This window comes from Stomoxys calcitrans, chromosome 1, assembly GCF_963082655.1.
Source record: "Stomoxys calcitrans chromosome 1, idStoCalc2.1, whole genome shotgun sequence".
NCBI lineage: Eukaryota > Metazoa > Arthropoda > Insecta > Diptera > Muscidae > Stomoxys > Stomoxys calcitrans.
In genome coordinates, this window is record NC_081552.1 from 235,761,391 (window position 1) to 235,777,872 (window position 16,482).

Here is a 16,482-nt window from a genome sequence, read left to right on the forward strand (position 1 = left end):
AACCCCAAACCGACATATTGGAAGTTCATGTCAATATGGAACTCAAATGAAAGGTATTCGGGAGTAGATTTCGAATCCGGCCTACAAAATCATATGGAAGTATAGGGGGTCACGCCACCGCCATTTTCTTAAAATTTCCATAGATTGTGTAAGTTGGTCGGCAAGGAAACATAGGCTATATGATTTTTTGATATCGGATGGAGGCGGACCCTCCCCCTTACCCCAAAAAACGCCATCCATATCCGTGGTCCGATGGGCACAATAAGGGTATCAAATGAAAGGTATCAAATGGAGACCAGAAAACGAATATGGTATTAAAATTTGGGTCCAAGTACCCAGCGGGCCCCTTCCCAAACCCAAAACTGCTCTAAACAGAAATATTCGAAGTTCATGTCAATATGGGACTCAAATGAAAATTATTATGCAGTAGATTACAAATATGGCGAAAAAAATTTAGGTTCAAGTACTAAAGCGGTCGCCCACCCCCAAATACCCCTAAGTGGGCATATTCGCCGACCATGGCTTTATGGGACTCAAATGAAAGGTATTTGGGAGTAAATTACGAATATGACATTTAAATTTGCTTTCAAGTCTAGGTGTCGCTTTTCCTCCTGAAGATACGTCAAATGGTTTAATTGACCCATTATGACAATATGGGACTCAAATGAAAGCTATTTGAGAGTAGGAAACGAATTTGATATCCAATTTTGGAGCCAAGTGGTTTACGCCCTAAAGCACCACTTAACTAAACTTCATTTTCGACTATGGCAATTGAGAGGCTTAATCAACGGTATTTGGGAATTAAGAACGAATTTGATATCCATTTTTTGTGCAAAGTGCCGGTGGCCGCATCAGCCATAGAACACCCTCCAAACGGTTCATATTTACCGACCCTGGCAATATGGGACTCAAATTAAAGAGATTTGGAAGTGCAATTTTTAAAAACACCAGGATCCAAGCAGGGGTATGCTTCTCACACATCAATGAGTGCTTTCCGATTCAAGATTAAACTCAATGATAAGGGTCCTTTTTTTATAGCCGAGTCCGAACGGCTTCCCGCAGTGCGACACCTCTTTGGGGAACATTTTGTAAATAACTACCGCTTTGTCCGATGTTCCTGCCAGGATTCGAACGCGTTGAGCGTCATAGGCTACAATGACAAATACAAATGCAAATTTTGCCCATGAACATTCCACTAAGGAACAGGGGCAAACTTCTCACAGCTGAATGATAAGGGGCCTCCTTTCTATAGCCGAGTCCGAATGGCGTGCAGCAGTGCGACACCTCTTTGTAGAGAAGTTGAAATCATAGATTCCATCCTGGCTACCTATGAAGTGAGTAATAGGTAAAATTTTCAATTTTTTTCGTTTTAATACGAGCAGTACATGCTTTCGACGGAAGGCTAGATTTTTGTTACGATTTAATGGCATAATTACGGACATTCACATACCGATGTGACGCAGTAACCAATTGCTACGAAGTACAAAATAATTAAAGGTTGCTGGTCTTTATTGAAACAAGCTTAGTTTTGATTTACAGTCTTTGCGAACGTCATCGAAAATGCAGTCACGCTTTGTTCTCAAAACTATTTTCTTGTTCAGTTTAAATATAATCTCGGCAATTGACACTGTAAGCATCATATAACAAAAGCAATTTGAGTATTGATTATTGAATTGAATTTTCCTTAGTGCGATGGAATCACTCAACATGGTTATCCATGTCAAACACATCAACTGACTACTACGGATGGTTATATTTTGACCGTGTTTCGCATTCCTTATTCCCATCGTGGCAAAACGCGCAACAATGTAACCACCGCCAGTAGACCTCCTGTTCTACTCATGAATTGTGTGCAGTGCTCCTCGGATATATGGGTGCTTCTTGGCCCACATAATGGTCTGCCATTTATGTTGGCCAATTTCGGTTATGATGTGTGGTTGGCCAATGCCCGGGGCAATGTATATTCCGAAAAACATATAAAATTCGAGCCTTCCTCGACTGCGTTTTGGGAGTTTTCATTGGATGAAATCGGTAACATTGATGTGCCTGCGACAATCGATTACATATTAGCAGCAACCAACTCGCAGAGTCTTCATTATGTGGGCTTCTCAATGGGTGTCACAGCCTTTGTGATGGCCCTTGCCAGCCATCCCAGTTATAATCAAAAGATACGTACCTCTCATCTGCTCGCGCCCGTTGTGTTTTTTTGCCACGCCAGAGGACCGTTGCCCACACTGGGCGTACCTTTGTTGGGAAACAATAATCCCTTGTCTGTACGCCTGGGTACCCTACCACTACACCAATTGGTCTTCCTGTTTCGAGAAGTGGCGAGCAGGATTTGCCTGCTACCCGATTATCAGAGTGTGTGTATACAACTTTTGAACTTTTTTGTGGGCTGGGATTCTCCTTACCTGAATAGAGTAAGTATTGTACATTAGGGTGGTGTACACTATTATTTGATGCTTTCGTTTTATTGTAGAACTTGCTGCCGGAAATTTTGGCGACCACTCCAGCTGGTGGTTCTATTCGGCAATATCACCATTATCTGCAGTTGGCTGCCTCCTGTGGCTTTCGCGCCTTTGACTTTGGCTTAGAGAGGAATTTGCGAAAATATGGCAAACCAAAACCACCTGCCTACAACCTAACAAATGTTCATCCCAAAACTCCTATGGAAATGTACTTTAGTGACAATGATTTTCTGGCAGATACTCAAGATCTCTATCGGCTTTCTGAAATATTTGGTAAAAAAGCCTCATGGAATCGTGTGAAATACATGAAATTCAATCACTTTGATTTTGCCTTGGCCTATAATCTTAAGGAGTGCATCTATGACTGTGTTGTGCATAGAATGCAGCGATATGAGGGTCGCGATTTCAACTTAGACTTGTGCAAATGTTTTCGTAATAAACCTTTTTGAGATAATGCGATATGCGATGTACAAAAATTTTTGAAATATGTATCTGTGATCCATTAACAGCTACTAAATGCCATTTTGTGGATTTTTGTTAGCATTTCTGGCGTAAACACCTCAACAGGTCGACCAATACAATGTTCGTCATGGCTGCTCGTTTGAACCAGGGATCCAGAGCGGGTATCTTTTTTCCGCTCTGCTCCACTCACGCTACGGCAAACATTTTCCAGCTCCGCTCCCGCTCATTTGCTTTTTATACCCACCACCGAAGCAAGGGGGTATATTTATTTTGCCATTCCGTTTGCAACACATCGATATATCCATTTCCGACCCTATAAGGTATATATATTCTTGATCAGCGTAAAAATCTAAGACGATCTAGACATATCCATCCGTCTGTCTGTTGAAATCATGCTACAGTCTTCAAAAATAGAGATATTGAGCTGAAACTTTGCACAGATTCTTGTTTAGTCCATAAGCAGATTAAGTTCGAATATGGGCTATATCGGACTATATCTTGATATAACCCCCATATCTTCAATTTGGCCCAGATCGGTGCAGATTTAGATATAGCTGTCATATAGACCCATCCGCCGATTTAGGGTCTTAGGCCCATAAAAGTCACATTTATTAGCCGATTTAGCTGAAATTTGGGACAGCGAGTTGTGTTAGGCCACTCGACATATCACTTTAATTTGACCCAGATCAATCCAGATTTGGATAAAGCGGCCATATAGGCCATACTCTCGATATAAGGTCTTGCGACCATAAAAGTCGCATTTATTGTCCGATTTGAACGAAATTTGGGACAGTGAGCTGTGTTAGGCCTTCCGACATTCTTCTTCAATTTGGCCCAGATCGGTCCAGATTATTGTCCGATGTCGCCGAAATTTGGGACAGTGAGTTAAGTTAAGCCCCTCGACATACTTCTGCAATATGGCCCAGATCGGTCTAGATTTGGATATAGCTGCCATATAGACCGATCTCTCGACTTAAGGTTTTGGGCCCATAAAAGGCGCATTTAGTGTTCGATGTCGCAGAAATTTGGGGCAGTAAGTTATGTTAAGCCCCTCGACATACTTCTGCAATATGGCACAGATCGGTCCAGATTTGGATATAGCTGCCATATAGACCGATCTCTCGATTTGAGCTTTTCGGCCCATAAAAGGCGCATTTATAGTTAGATGGCGCCGAAATTTGCGACAGTGAGTTATGTTAAGCCCCTTGACATACTTCTGCAATATGGCACAGATCGGTCCAGATTTGGATATAGCTGCCATATAGACCGATCTCTCGATTAAGGTTTTGGACCCATAAAAGGCGTATTTATTGTTCTATGTCGCAGAAATTTGGGACGGTGAGTTGTGTAGGACCTTCGATTTCTTCTTCAATTTGACTCAGATCGGTCCAGATTTGAATATAGCTGCCTTATAGACCGATCTCTTGATTTAAGATTTTGGGCTCATAAAGGCCACATTTATTGTCAAATTACGCCGAAAATTGGGACAGTGAGTTAAGTTAAGCCCCTCGACATATTTCTGCAATATGGCACAGATCGGTCCAGGTTAGCATATAGCTGCCATATAGACCGATCTCTCTCATAAAGGTTTTGAGCCCATAAAAGGCGCATTTATTGTCTGATGTCGCCGAAATTTGGGACAGTGAGTTGTGTTAGGACTTTCGGCATCCTTCTTCAATTTGGCCCAGATCGGTCCAGATTTGGATATGGGTGCTATTGTATATAGACCGATCTCTCGATTTAAGGTTTTGGGGCCACAAAACTCGCATTTACTGTCCGATTTCCGTGTTAGGCTCTTCGACATTTTTCTGCAATGTGGCTTAAATCGGCCCAGATTTGGATATAACTGCCATATAGACTGATCTCTCGATTTGAGCTTTTCGGCCCATAAAATGCGCATTTATTGTCCGACGTCGCAGAAATTTGGGACGGTGAGTTGTGTTGGGCCCTTCGACATCTTTCTTCAATTTGACTCAGATAGGTCCAGGTTTGGATTTGGCTGCCATATAGACCGATCTCTCGATTTAAGGTGTTGGGGCCATAAAACTCGCATTTACTGTCCGATTTCGCCGAAATGTGGGACAGTGAGTTGTGTTAGGCTCTTCGACATTTTTCTGCAACGTGGCTTAAATCGGTCCAGATTTGGATATAACTGCCATATAGACCGATATCTCGCTTTATAGTCTTGGCCCCAATAAAGGCGCCTTTTTAATCCGATTTCACTGAAATTTGACACAGTGACTTATGTTAGGCATTTGGCTGAAATTTTGCAAAGCGGTTTCTTTTATGACCTCCAAAATTTTTGTGTAGTGAAATCTTAATCAGTTTATAACCTTTTATAGCCCCCATGTAAACCGATTTCCCGATTATACTTGTTGAGGCTTCAGAGGGCTTAATACTTATCCAATTTCGGAGAAATTTTGCTTAATTTCTTCTAACATCTCCAACTCCCGCATAATACGATCTGCCGATTTTACTCCCAAAGCGTGTAGAGGGCACAATTATTATTTGATTTCACCGACATTTTGCATAGTGATTACTACTATAACCTCCAATATCCATGCCAATTATGGTCTGAATCCGTGTCTGTTGCTTCTACATTAACAGATCATCCGACTGTACTTCATGGCGAACTTTGGAGACCCACCCATCATGGATATATTTATAATCCTATTTTATTATTTTATTTTCCAATTTGGACCAAATTTGGTTCGGACAAATGGAAATCTAGTCCATTTCACTGCTCTTAATTTCAGCGAAATAGGAAAATACGGCTCTGTAGATCGGTCTATGTTGCAGCTTTATCCAAATTTGGTCCGATCTGGACTATATTCAGGTCGGACAACGAGAGGTCTAGTGAAACGCACTGTTCCAAATTTAAGCGAAATCGAGTAAAAAATTGGGCTTTTATGGGCTTGTAAATTTTGCCCATGAACATTTCACTAAGGAACAGGGGCAAACTTCTCACATATCAATGAGTGCAGTCCGATTCAATTTTAAACTCAATGATAAGGGCCTCCTTTTATGGGCTTAAGACCCTTAGTTGGCAGATCGGTCCATATCGCCCATATCTTAATATAGTTCGATCTGGACCTGGATGTCACTGTTCTGAATTTCAACAAAATCAGGTGATAGTCGCACCTATATCTTTTTAAGGCAAAGTTATGCCTCCACTCCGCTCCACGCTCCACTCCGCTCCACGCTCCACTCCGCTCCACGGTCCACTCCGCTCCACGGTCCACTCCGCTCCACTCCGCTCCACTCCGCTCCACTCCGCTCCACTCCGCTCCACTCCGCTCCACTCCGCTCCACTCCGCTCCACTCCGCTCCACTCCGCTCCACTCCGCTCCACTCCGCTCCACTCCGCTCCACTCCGCTCCACTCCGCTCCACTCCGCTCCACTCCGCTCCACTCCGCTCCACTCCGCTCCACTCCGCTCCACTCCGCTCCACTCCGCTCCACTCCGCTCCACTCCGCTCCACTCCGCTCCACTCCGCTCCACTCCGCTCCACTCCGCTCCACTCCGCTCCACTCCGCTCCACTCCGCTCCACTCCGCTCCACTCCGCTCCACTCCGCTCCACTCCGCTCCACTCCGCTCCACTCCGCTCCACTCCGCTCCACTCCGCTCCACTCCGCTCCACTCCGCTCCACTCCGCTCCAGAACTGAAGAGTCAGCCCGTCGAAGTTCGAAAGGCGGTATTCTGGCCGATCTGAATATTATTCGACGGCGTGTCACAGAGCTGACGAGACCGCACTGGTGCTGCATAACTTAACACCCATAACAGACCGGCCAATTGCTTTGTACGTGGTCAACAAGGTTTGACAGCACCCCAAGTGCTGCCGGCAAGTGACTTGAGGACCTTGTTTCTACTTTTGACTTTATCGCAAATTGCTGTGGCAAGCAGGGAGAATGTGTAAGGGCTGTCAAATGTGACGCCAAGTATTTTGGGACACTTGATGGTCGGAATCATCAGCTCGACATTCACCTCCCGCGTATTTGTAGTAAACAATGTGGCAGAAGATTTGGTGGCGATATCTTCAGATCTCTGACAGCGAAATAAGAGGCAGAGTGCGTTGAGGTAGACGTTCAACCTATCGCAGATGTCATCAATCGGTGGGGGGCTTGATTCCATGATAGTACAATCGTCCGCATATCATGCGATCTCTATATCCCCTCTATGGGGGGATGCAATGGAGGATAGGTAGAGGTTAACAGTGCAGAAGATATCACACCACCTTGGGGAACTCCCTGTTTCACTCTACGGTGCTTCGACTTCTTGTCCGTAAATTCCACAAATGACTGATGGTCACACTAATAATTCGCAACCCAGGGTTTCAGGTCTGACTGGAGGGATGTGTTGGCGATGTCCTCAATTAGTTTGTAAAGGCTGACCAGTACCACGAGGACCGTCCTATCACTTGGCCTGGGCTGATGGAAGCCACGGCAAATGTGTGCGGTGATGGCATGCAATGCAGTTGTTGTGCTATGTATTCTTCGAAATCCATGCTGATGCCCGTCGAACTGAAAATCTCCAACGAGGCTCGGGAGGAGTTGTACCTCAAGCGTCTTGGTTGTTGGTGACAGAAGGGAGATCGATCTGTACGACTCCCCCTAACTTCGGATCGTTTCCAGGTTTCAGTAGCGGGATCCCTCTGCCCATCTTCCAAACATCGGGAACTATAAGAGTATTCAATGACAGGTTGAGGACAGTTGTAAGGTACTCAACTCCAGGTAGATTCAGATTCTTCAGCATCTGTGTAGATCATCCGTCGGGGCCCAACGCCTAGGATAATTTGGCGCCATGGATGACATTCGTATCTTCGCCCACGGTAAATTCTGATGGCTGTCCATTGACTCGTAGACCACGGATACGACTAATGGTTCTACTCCAAGCCCTATCGCTCTCGGAATGCACAATAAATTGACGGTTGAACAACCTGGCGGATCTCTTCCGATCAGTTACGTCGCCAAAAGTGAGTGAGGCCCTGTCATCCCGTCTACCGGGGTTCGAGAGTGACCTAACAGTAGACCACAGTTTGCCTAAACCAGTGCCCAAGTGTTCCAGCAACAAATTCCGCTTATGTTTGTTGGACTGTCATCGCGGGTTGTAGGGTAGCCAAGGTCTGTGTCCGAGTTTTTGGCGGAACAGAATGTCGTTTGTCCTGGAACTGAGGCCAAGGACTGTTGATGGGAGTTCTCATTGGTCAATGCAATGCCAGGTTACTTTCGTCGTTCTGGACAAAGGAGAAGAACTTTTCTATATGCTTAGTGGTGACGAGGTGTTGAAGACGGCCACGAAATTGCGCCTAAATTGCGAGTAGACGATATAGAATTTTAGGTGAACACCTATACCAGTTCGACAATGACATTCGTATAGTTGTTTAGTCAGAGTTGGACCCAACTTAACACCACGATAGCGGTTGTCTCGAATTAAGATATCCGCTTGAAATTTCTGCCATATAAGGGGTTCTTCGATTTGATTCTACTGATCTCTCGATAAGCTTTCTTCGGCCCAATCGAACAAAGCACGTTTCTACTTTTTTTAATTTATTTTTATTTTTAAATTGATGACAAGATGATTATTTTATTTTTTCCACATTTTCTTAGGTTTCAATAGGTCAAGTACTGTTAAATATAAAGGCTGTGTCTGAGGTGTCTCGTAGTTGGATATGAATTATAATCATTTACATACATTCAACTGCCTGTTTGTAACAGTCTGTCAACAATAATTCTCTAGTCGCGAGTCAAACCGGTTGACTGGCTTATAATACCCACCACCATAGGATGGGGGTATACTAATCTAGTCATTCCGTTTGCAACACCTTGAAATATTGATCTATGACTCCATAAAGTATATATATTAGGCCGGGTCGATTTTTTTTTCAAAAAATCGTACAGCAAAAACGTAAACTACATACTGTTGACAATTTTAAGCTGTAGTAGCCATAATTTTATTCCAATCTTTACAAAATTTTGCTCAAGACGTTCTTTTTAATGTTCCAACATGTGTGCATAATTTTATCAAAATCGGTTCAGTTTTAGATATAGCTCCCATGTATACATTTCATCCCATATGACATTTTTAGGCTTTAGAAGCCATAAAACAAGTAAAAAGGCATTTAGTTCGGCCGGGCCGAACTTTGGATACCCACAACCTCGGGTATATATGTAAACCCCATTTCGTCACAATCCGGTGAAAATTGGATAATTTAAGCACCCAAATTGGGCACGGGCATTGAGTGGTCTAACATATATGTCACTATTCAATTTTGTAGAACAAAATATTGGTCTTTTTGGCAGACATATCCAAATATAAACCGATCTAAACTTTATTAAGGACGGATATCGTGAGGCTCAGAAAAACCCACTGTTTCAAAATTTCAGCGAAATATGATAATAAATAAAGCTTTTATGGGCTTCAGTCCCCTTATCGGCAGATCGGTCTATATGACAGCTATATCTAAATATAGTCCGATCTGAGCCATATTTAGGTCGGATGTTGGGACACTTAAAAATGCGCAGTATTCTCAATTTCAATGAAATCGGATAAAAAATAAAGCTTTTATGGGCTTCAGACCCTTTATCGGGAGATCGGTCTATATGACAGCTATATCTAAATACAGTCCGATTTGACCCATATTTAGGTCAAATGTCCTATTTAGGTTAAAATAACCCACTGTTTAAAATGTCAGCGAAATCGGTTAATAAACAAAGCTTTTATGGTCTTTAGACCCTTTATCGGGAGATCAGTCTATATGGCAGCTATTTCTAAATATTGTCCGATCTAAATCATATTGACGTCAGATGTCGGAGGGCTTAAAATAACCCACTATTTCAAATTTCAGCGAAAACGGGTAATAAATAAAGCTTTTATGGTCTTTAGACCCTTTATCGGCAGATCGGTCTATATGGCAGCTATATCTAAATATAGACCGATCTAAATCATATTGACGTCAGATGTCGAAGGGCTTAAATAACCCACTGTTTCAAATTTCAGCGAAATCGGGTAATAAATAAAGCTTTTATGGGCTTCAGTCCCCTTATCAGCAGATCGGTCTATATGGCAGCTATATCTAAAGATGAACTGATCTAATCCATATTTAGGTCAGATGTCGTTAAGCTTCAAATAACCCACTGTTGCAAATTTCAGGGAAATCGAGTAATAAATAAAGCTTTTATGGTTTTTAGACCCTTTATCGGGAGATCGGTCTATATGACAGCTATATCTATATATAGTCCGATCTGAACCATAATTACATCAGATGTCGGGAGGCTTAAAAAAGCCCACTGTTTTAAATTTCAGCGAAAACGGTTGATAAACAAAGCTTTTATGGGCTTCAGACCCTTCATTTGAGCCAAGTTGGAGAGAAATGTTGAAGGGCCTAACACAAATTTCGGCGACATCGGACAATAAATGCGCCTCTTAAGGACCCAATCCCTTAAATCGGGAGATCGGTTTATACGGCAGCTATATTCTAATCTGGACCGTTCTGGGCCAAATTGAAGAAGGACATAGAAAAGCCTAACACAACTTATTGTCTTAAATTTCAGCGACATCGGGCCGAGAGATCGGTATATATGGCAACTATATCCAAATCTGGACCGATCTGTGCCATATCTGGACGGATCTGAGCCAAATTGACGAAAGGTGTCGATGGGCCTAAGACAACTCACTGTCCCAAATTTCTGCAAAATCGGATAACAAATGTGGCTTTATGGGCCTAAGACCCTAAATCTAAGGATTGGTCTATATGGCAGCTTTATCCAAATCTAGACCGATCTGGACCAAATTGACAAAGGATGTCAAGGGGCCTATTACAACCGACTGTCTCGAATTTCAGCAAAATCGGATAATAAATGTGGCTTTTATGAGCCTAAGACCCTAAATCGGAAGATCGGTCTATATGGCAGCTTTATCCAAATCTGAACCGAACTGAGCCAAATTGACGAAGGATGTCGGAGGGCCTAAGACAACTCACTGTCCCAAATTTCAGCAAAATCGAATAATAAATGTGGTTTTTATGGGCCTAAGACCCTAAATCGGAGGATCGGTCTATATGGCAGCTATATCCAAATCTGGACCGATCTGTGCCACATTGCAGAAGTATGTTAAGGGGCTTATTACAACTCACTGCCTTAATTTTCAGAAAAATCGGATAATAAATGTGGCTAAGACCGTAAATCGGAGGATCGGTCTATATGGCAGCTATATCCAAATCTGAACCGATCTGAGCCAAATTGACGACGGATGTTGGGGGGCCTAAGACAACTCACTGTCCCAAATTTCAGCAAAATCGAATAATAAATGTGGCTTTAATGGGCCTAAGACCCTAAATCGAGAGACCAGTCTATATGGCAGCTATATCCAAATCTGAACCGATCTGGGCCAAATTGACGAAGGATGTTGGGGGGCCTAACACAATTCACTGTCTCAAATTTCAGCAAAATCGGATAATAAATGTGGCTTTTATGGGCCTAAGACCCTAAATCGGCGGATGGGTCTCTATGGGGCCTATATCAAGATATAGTCCGATATGGCCCATCTTCGAACTTAACCTGCTTATGGACAAAAAAAGAAACTGAGCAAAATTTCAGCTCAATATCTTTATTTTTAAAGACGGCAGCGTGATTTCAACAGACAGACGGACGGACATGTCTAGATCGTCTTAGATTTTTGCGCTGATCAAGAATATATATACTTTATAGGATCGGAAATGGATGTTTCTATGAGTTGCAAACGGAATAACAAAATAAATATACCCCCATCCTTCGGTGATGGGTATAAAAAAGTATTTATTGGGGATTTACCCAATAAATACCCAAGCGTTGGGTATTTACCCGGTAAAACCCCATCTCTAGTTATGATGCATATGTGCTATGTATTGTTTAGAATAACGATTACCCTATTTACTATGTCATAAATCGCAGCGTAGAAGCGCCTATGCTAAAAACTCTTAAACAAACAGCGTGTGCAATAAACAACAACAAACAGACTGGGTGACGTACAATTGGCAAAATTTTTTGCTAATTTTCTATCCGAAAATCTTCTCTTTCATTTTATTTCTGTTAACAAACCCATCACAAATTAAGCAGCAGTCATTTTCAGCAAACGACAGACTTTTCCGTTCTGAAATTGCAGCGCTACTGCTGTAATAACAGTACAACTGCTGCAATAGCATTAACTTCTAACAGTCAGCAGACAGGGTTTGCTATTATCAGCAGACTTTTTTCTATGAGTGTAGATCTTTGACTTGATATAACCCGATTTCTTGATTGGACTTCTTGAGCTCCAAGATGATGCAAATCCAACATCTGCTACGAATACACTTTCGGTGATGGAGGTGTATTTAAATCTGACTATCCGAACAGAAAACGTGGTCTCAAGTTATTTATTAGTTTGTGACCGGATAATTTTTTTTTTATTTTTCCACGTTTTCTTAGGTTTCATAGGTCAATTGTTCTTAAATTTTTAGTCTATGTCTTAGGTGTCTACTGAAGTATTGTATGCAAATATAATTATTTAATTTCACTTTTTATTTTGTAAGCATGTGCCAACAATCATTGTGTGCACACGATTTTAATTACATACCACAGTGAAACCGGTTGTCCAGACTTCTCATTTGCCAAGACTCTAAGGATTGGTCATTGCATTTTAAGTGCCATAAAATATCGTGTATTTGGTGACATTGCAAGTCGAGTTAGCTATTAGAGCGATATCAAGATATGGTCCGGTTCGGACCACAATTAAAATATATGTTGTAGACCTGTGTAAAAAGTCAGCCAATTCGAATGAGAATTGCGCCCTTTGGGGGGCTCAAGAAGCAAAACAGAGAGATTTCAGGCTATACACCGATTCAGACCATAATAAACAGGTATCTTGACGGTCCTGAGAGGATCCGTTGTACAAAATTTCAGGCAAATCGGATAAGAATTGTTTATATGGCAGCTAATTTCATTCAAATCGGTTAAAAATTCCGCCCTCTAGAGGCTCAAGAAGTCTAGACCCAAGATCGGTTTATATGACAGCTATATGAGGTTATGGACCGATTTGAACCATACTTGCCACAGTTGTTGGATATCATAACAAAACACGTCGTGCAAAATTTCATTCCAATCGGATAAGAATTGCGCCCTCTAGAGGCACAAGATATCAAGACCCACGATCGGATTATATGGCAACTATATCAGGTTATGGACCGATTTGAACCATACTTGGCACAGTTGTTGGATATCATTATAAAATACTTCGTGTAAAATTTCATTCCAATCGGATAAGAATTGCGCCCTCTAGAGACTCAAAAAGTCAAGACCCAAGATCGGATTATATGGCAGCTATATCAGGTTATGAACCGGTTTGAACCATACTTTGCGCAGTTGTTGGATATCATAACAAAAGACGACATGTAAAATTTCATTCCAATCGGATAAGAATTGCGCCCTCTAGAGGCTCAAGAAGTCAAGACCCAAGATCGGTTTATATGGTAGCTATATCAAAACATGGACCAATATGGCCCAACCGACCTACACTAATAAGAAGTATTTGTGCAAAATTTCAAGCGGCTAGCTATACTTCTTCGAAAGTTAGCATGCTTTCGACAGACAGACGGACGGACAGACGGACGGGCGGACAGACGGACGGACAGACGGACGGACGGACAGACGGACGGACAGACGGACGGACAGACGGACGGACGGACGGACATGGCTAGATCGACATAAAGTGCCACGACGATTAAGAATATATATACTTCCTTGCTGAACCGGGCCTGCTCCGCTGCGCTTTCTTTTACTTCATATGGAACAAAAGTTTCCTTGGAATATTTATTTAAGTGAAGTGAGCTTAGTTCTTAAGGGGTGTTTACAGGATGAGGCGTCCCCCAAACACATGGCCCCAAAATAGGTTATCAAATTCGTTTTCTAATCTCAAATACCTTTCGTTTGTGCCACATATTGGCATGGTCGAAAAGTTGTTTCCCTTTGGGGTGTGTTTTGGGGAAGGGGTGATGCCCTAAATACATGGTTCTAAATTTGGATGTCAAATTCGTATTTTACTCGAAAATACCTTTATTTGAGTCCCATATTGCTATGCTCACTACAAATTTGCTGTTTGTGGGGTATATTGGGAAAGGGGTAGACCCCCAAAAAATTGGTCCCGAAAGTGGGTATCAATTCTTGCTCTACCCCCCAACACCTTTCATTTAAGCTCCACATTGACATGGTCGATAAATATGCCCGATTTAGGGGTGTTTTGGGGATTGGGATGGTCCCCCCAAACACTAAGCCCGGAAAATATATCAGAAACGTGCTCTATTCTCATATATCTATATATCATTTATTTGGCCTCAAAATTGGATATCAAATTCGTTTTCTAATCTCATTTAAACTCCTTATTGCAAAAGTCAGCAAATATGTCCGGTTTGGGGTATGGGCCCTAAAAACTATGAATATTTAGTTCCACTCTCTTTAGACCGAAATTGTCTTGGTGAGCAAATACATCCTATTTGGGGGTTGTTATGGTGGTGGGAAGTCCGCTAGGCAGTTGGCCCCTAATGTTGATATCAGATGCTTGGTCTACTCCCGGCAAACATGACCGGCTTGGGGGGTGTTTTGGGTAATGGGCGGCCTCTCAGTGAGTTGGCCTTGAAAATATATACCGGATGTCGTGTTCCACTTTAAAAACCCTCTTATTTGAGCCTCATATTGCAATAGTCAGAAAATACTTCCTATTTGGGTGGTGTTGTGGGGGTGGCGTGGCCCCATAGACACTTTTCCCGAATATTGATATCAAATTCGTGCTTTACTTCCAAAGACCTTTCATTTGAGCCCCATATTGCTATGGTCGTAAATTTTTGGTGAGAGGCGGCCCCTTAAACACTTGGTCCCATACTTGGATATCAGATTCGTATTCTACATTCAAATGCCTTTTATTGAAGCCCCATATTCCCATGGTTAGTAAATAAGTCCAGTTTGGGGGGTGTTTTGGGGAGGGGGTGGACCCCCAGAAACTTGGTCCCATATTTGGATATCAGATTCGTATTCTACTCGCAAATACCTTTCATTTGAGACCCATATTGCCATGGTCGGTAGATATGTCCGATTTAGGGGTGTTTTGGGGCTTGGGGTGGTCCCCCTAACACTTGGTCCGACAATTGGATATCAGATACGTTATCTCATCCTAAATACCTTTCATTTGAGTCCCATATTGTCGTGATTGGTCAAAATATATGTTTGGTAGGTTTTAGAGTGGGGCAGCCCCCCTAGGTACCCCATCCGAAATTTGAATACGAAATTGTGGTTTGTAGGTTACTATAAGGGAGCACACAAATTTCGCTTAAATTGCGACACCCATCTCCGAGATCTGACATTTGTGAAAATTAGGGTAAGGGAGAGGGTCCGCCCCCCCCTTCAGATATCAAAAAATGTAGTACCCTATTTTCACCACGGGGTCATTATGCACGATCTGAAAAATTTCAAGAAAATCGGTTCAGCTGTTTCTGAGTCTTTAAGGAACACACAAACAAACAAACATACAAATCTACAAACAAACACAAATTGATTTTTATATATAAGATACCAAACTTCTGTCAAACCAGCAAATATTAAAGCTTCTAGGATCCGAACAAGGATGATCGAGAGACCGGTATACATAGCAGCTATATCAGGTTATACACTGATTTGGACCATATTTGGCACAGTTGTTGGAAGTCGTAACAGAACACCGCCTGCAAAATTTCAGCCAAATCGAACAAAAATTGCGGCTTGTAAGGGCTGAAGAAGTCAAATCGGGAGATCGGATTTTATGGGAGCTAAATCAGGTTATAGATCGATTTGAACCATACTTGGCATAGTTGTTGGGAGTCGTAACAGAACACCGCCTGCAAAATTTCAGGCAAATGGGACAAAAATTGCGGCTTGTAAGGACTCAAGAAGTCAAATCGGCAGAGTGGTTTATATGGGAGCAACATCAGGTTATAGACCGATTTGCACCGAACTTGGCACAGCTGTTTAGAGTCGTAACAGAACGCCGCATGCTAAGTTTCAGCCAACTCGGTCAAAAATTACGACTTGTAAGGGCTCAAGAAGTCAAATCGGGGGATCGGTTAATACTGGTGCTATATCTAAATCTGAACCGATATGGCCCGTTGGCAATCCCCAACGACCTACTTCAATAGTAAGTATCTGAGCAAAATTTCAAGGGGGCCAGCTTTACGCATTTTACCGCAATCGTGACTTCGACAGTCGGACGGGCATGGCTAGATCGACTCAGAACGTCGGGACGATCAAGAATATATATACTCTATGGGGTCTTAGACGATTATTTCGAGCTGTTACAAACGGAATGACTAAATGCAATAATAAAATGTGTGTGAAAATTCGAAAACTTTTGTTTTATTCATTCCAGCGCTGCTGTGTTTTCGACAGATGAACGAACCGACGGGAATTTATATTTGTAATTACTTTCGATATCTATAGACTTGCATTTAATCAAACCAGTCAAAGTGATAATTTATTCCAGACCATTATTGATATTCATTCATAGAAGGCTACTG

At 42.3% G+C, this 16,482-nt stretch overlaps 1 protein-coding gene across 1 annotated transcript; it reads left to right on the top strand.

Annotated features, from left to right (window-relative positions):
* Positions 1-1,560: 1,560 nt before the first annotated feature.
* On the top strand, positions 1,561-2,927 carry LOC106094979 (lipase 3). The gene is made up of 3 exons (XM_013262222.2): positions 1,561-1,629; positions 1,689-2,420; positions 2,480-2,927. The coding sequence occupies exons 1-3, from the start codon at positions 1,561-1,563 to the stop codon at positions 2,915-2,917; spliced, it is 1,239 nt and encodes a 412-aa protein (XP_013117676.2). The 3' UTR covers positions 2,918-2,927.
* Positions 2,928-16,482: the final 13,555 nt, after the last annotated feature.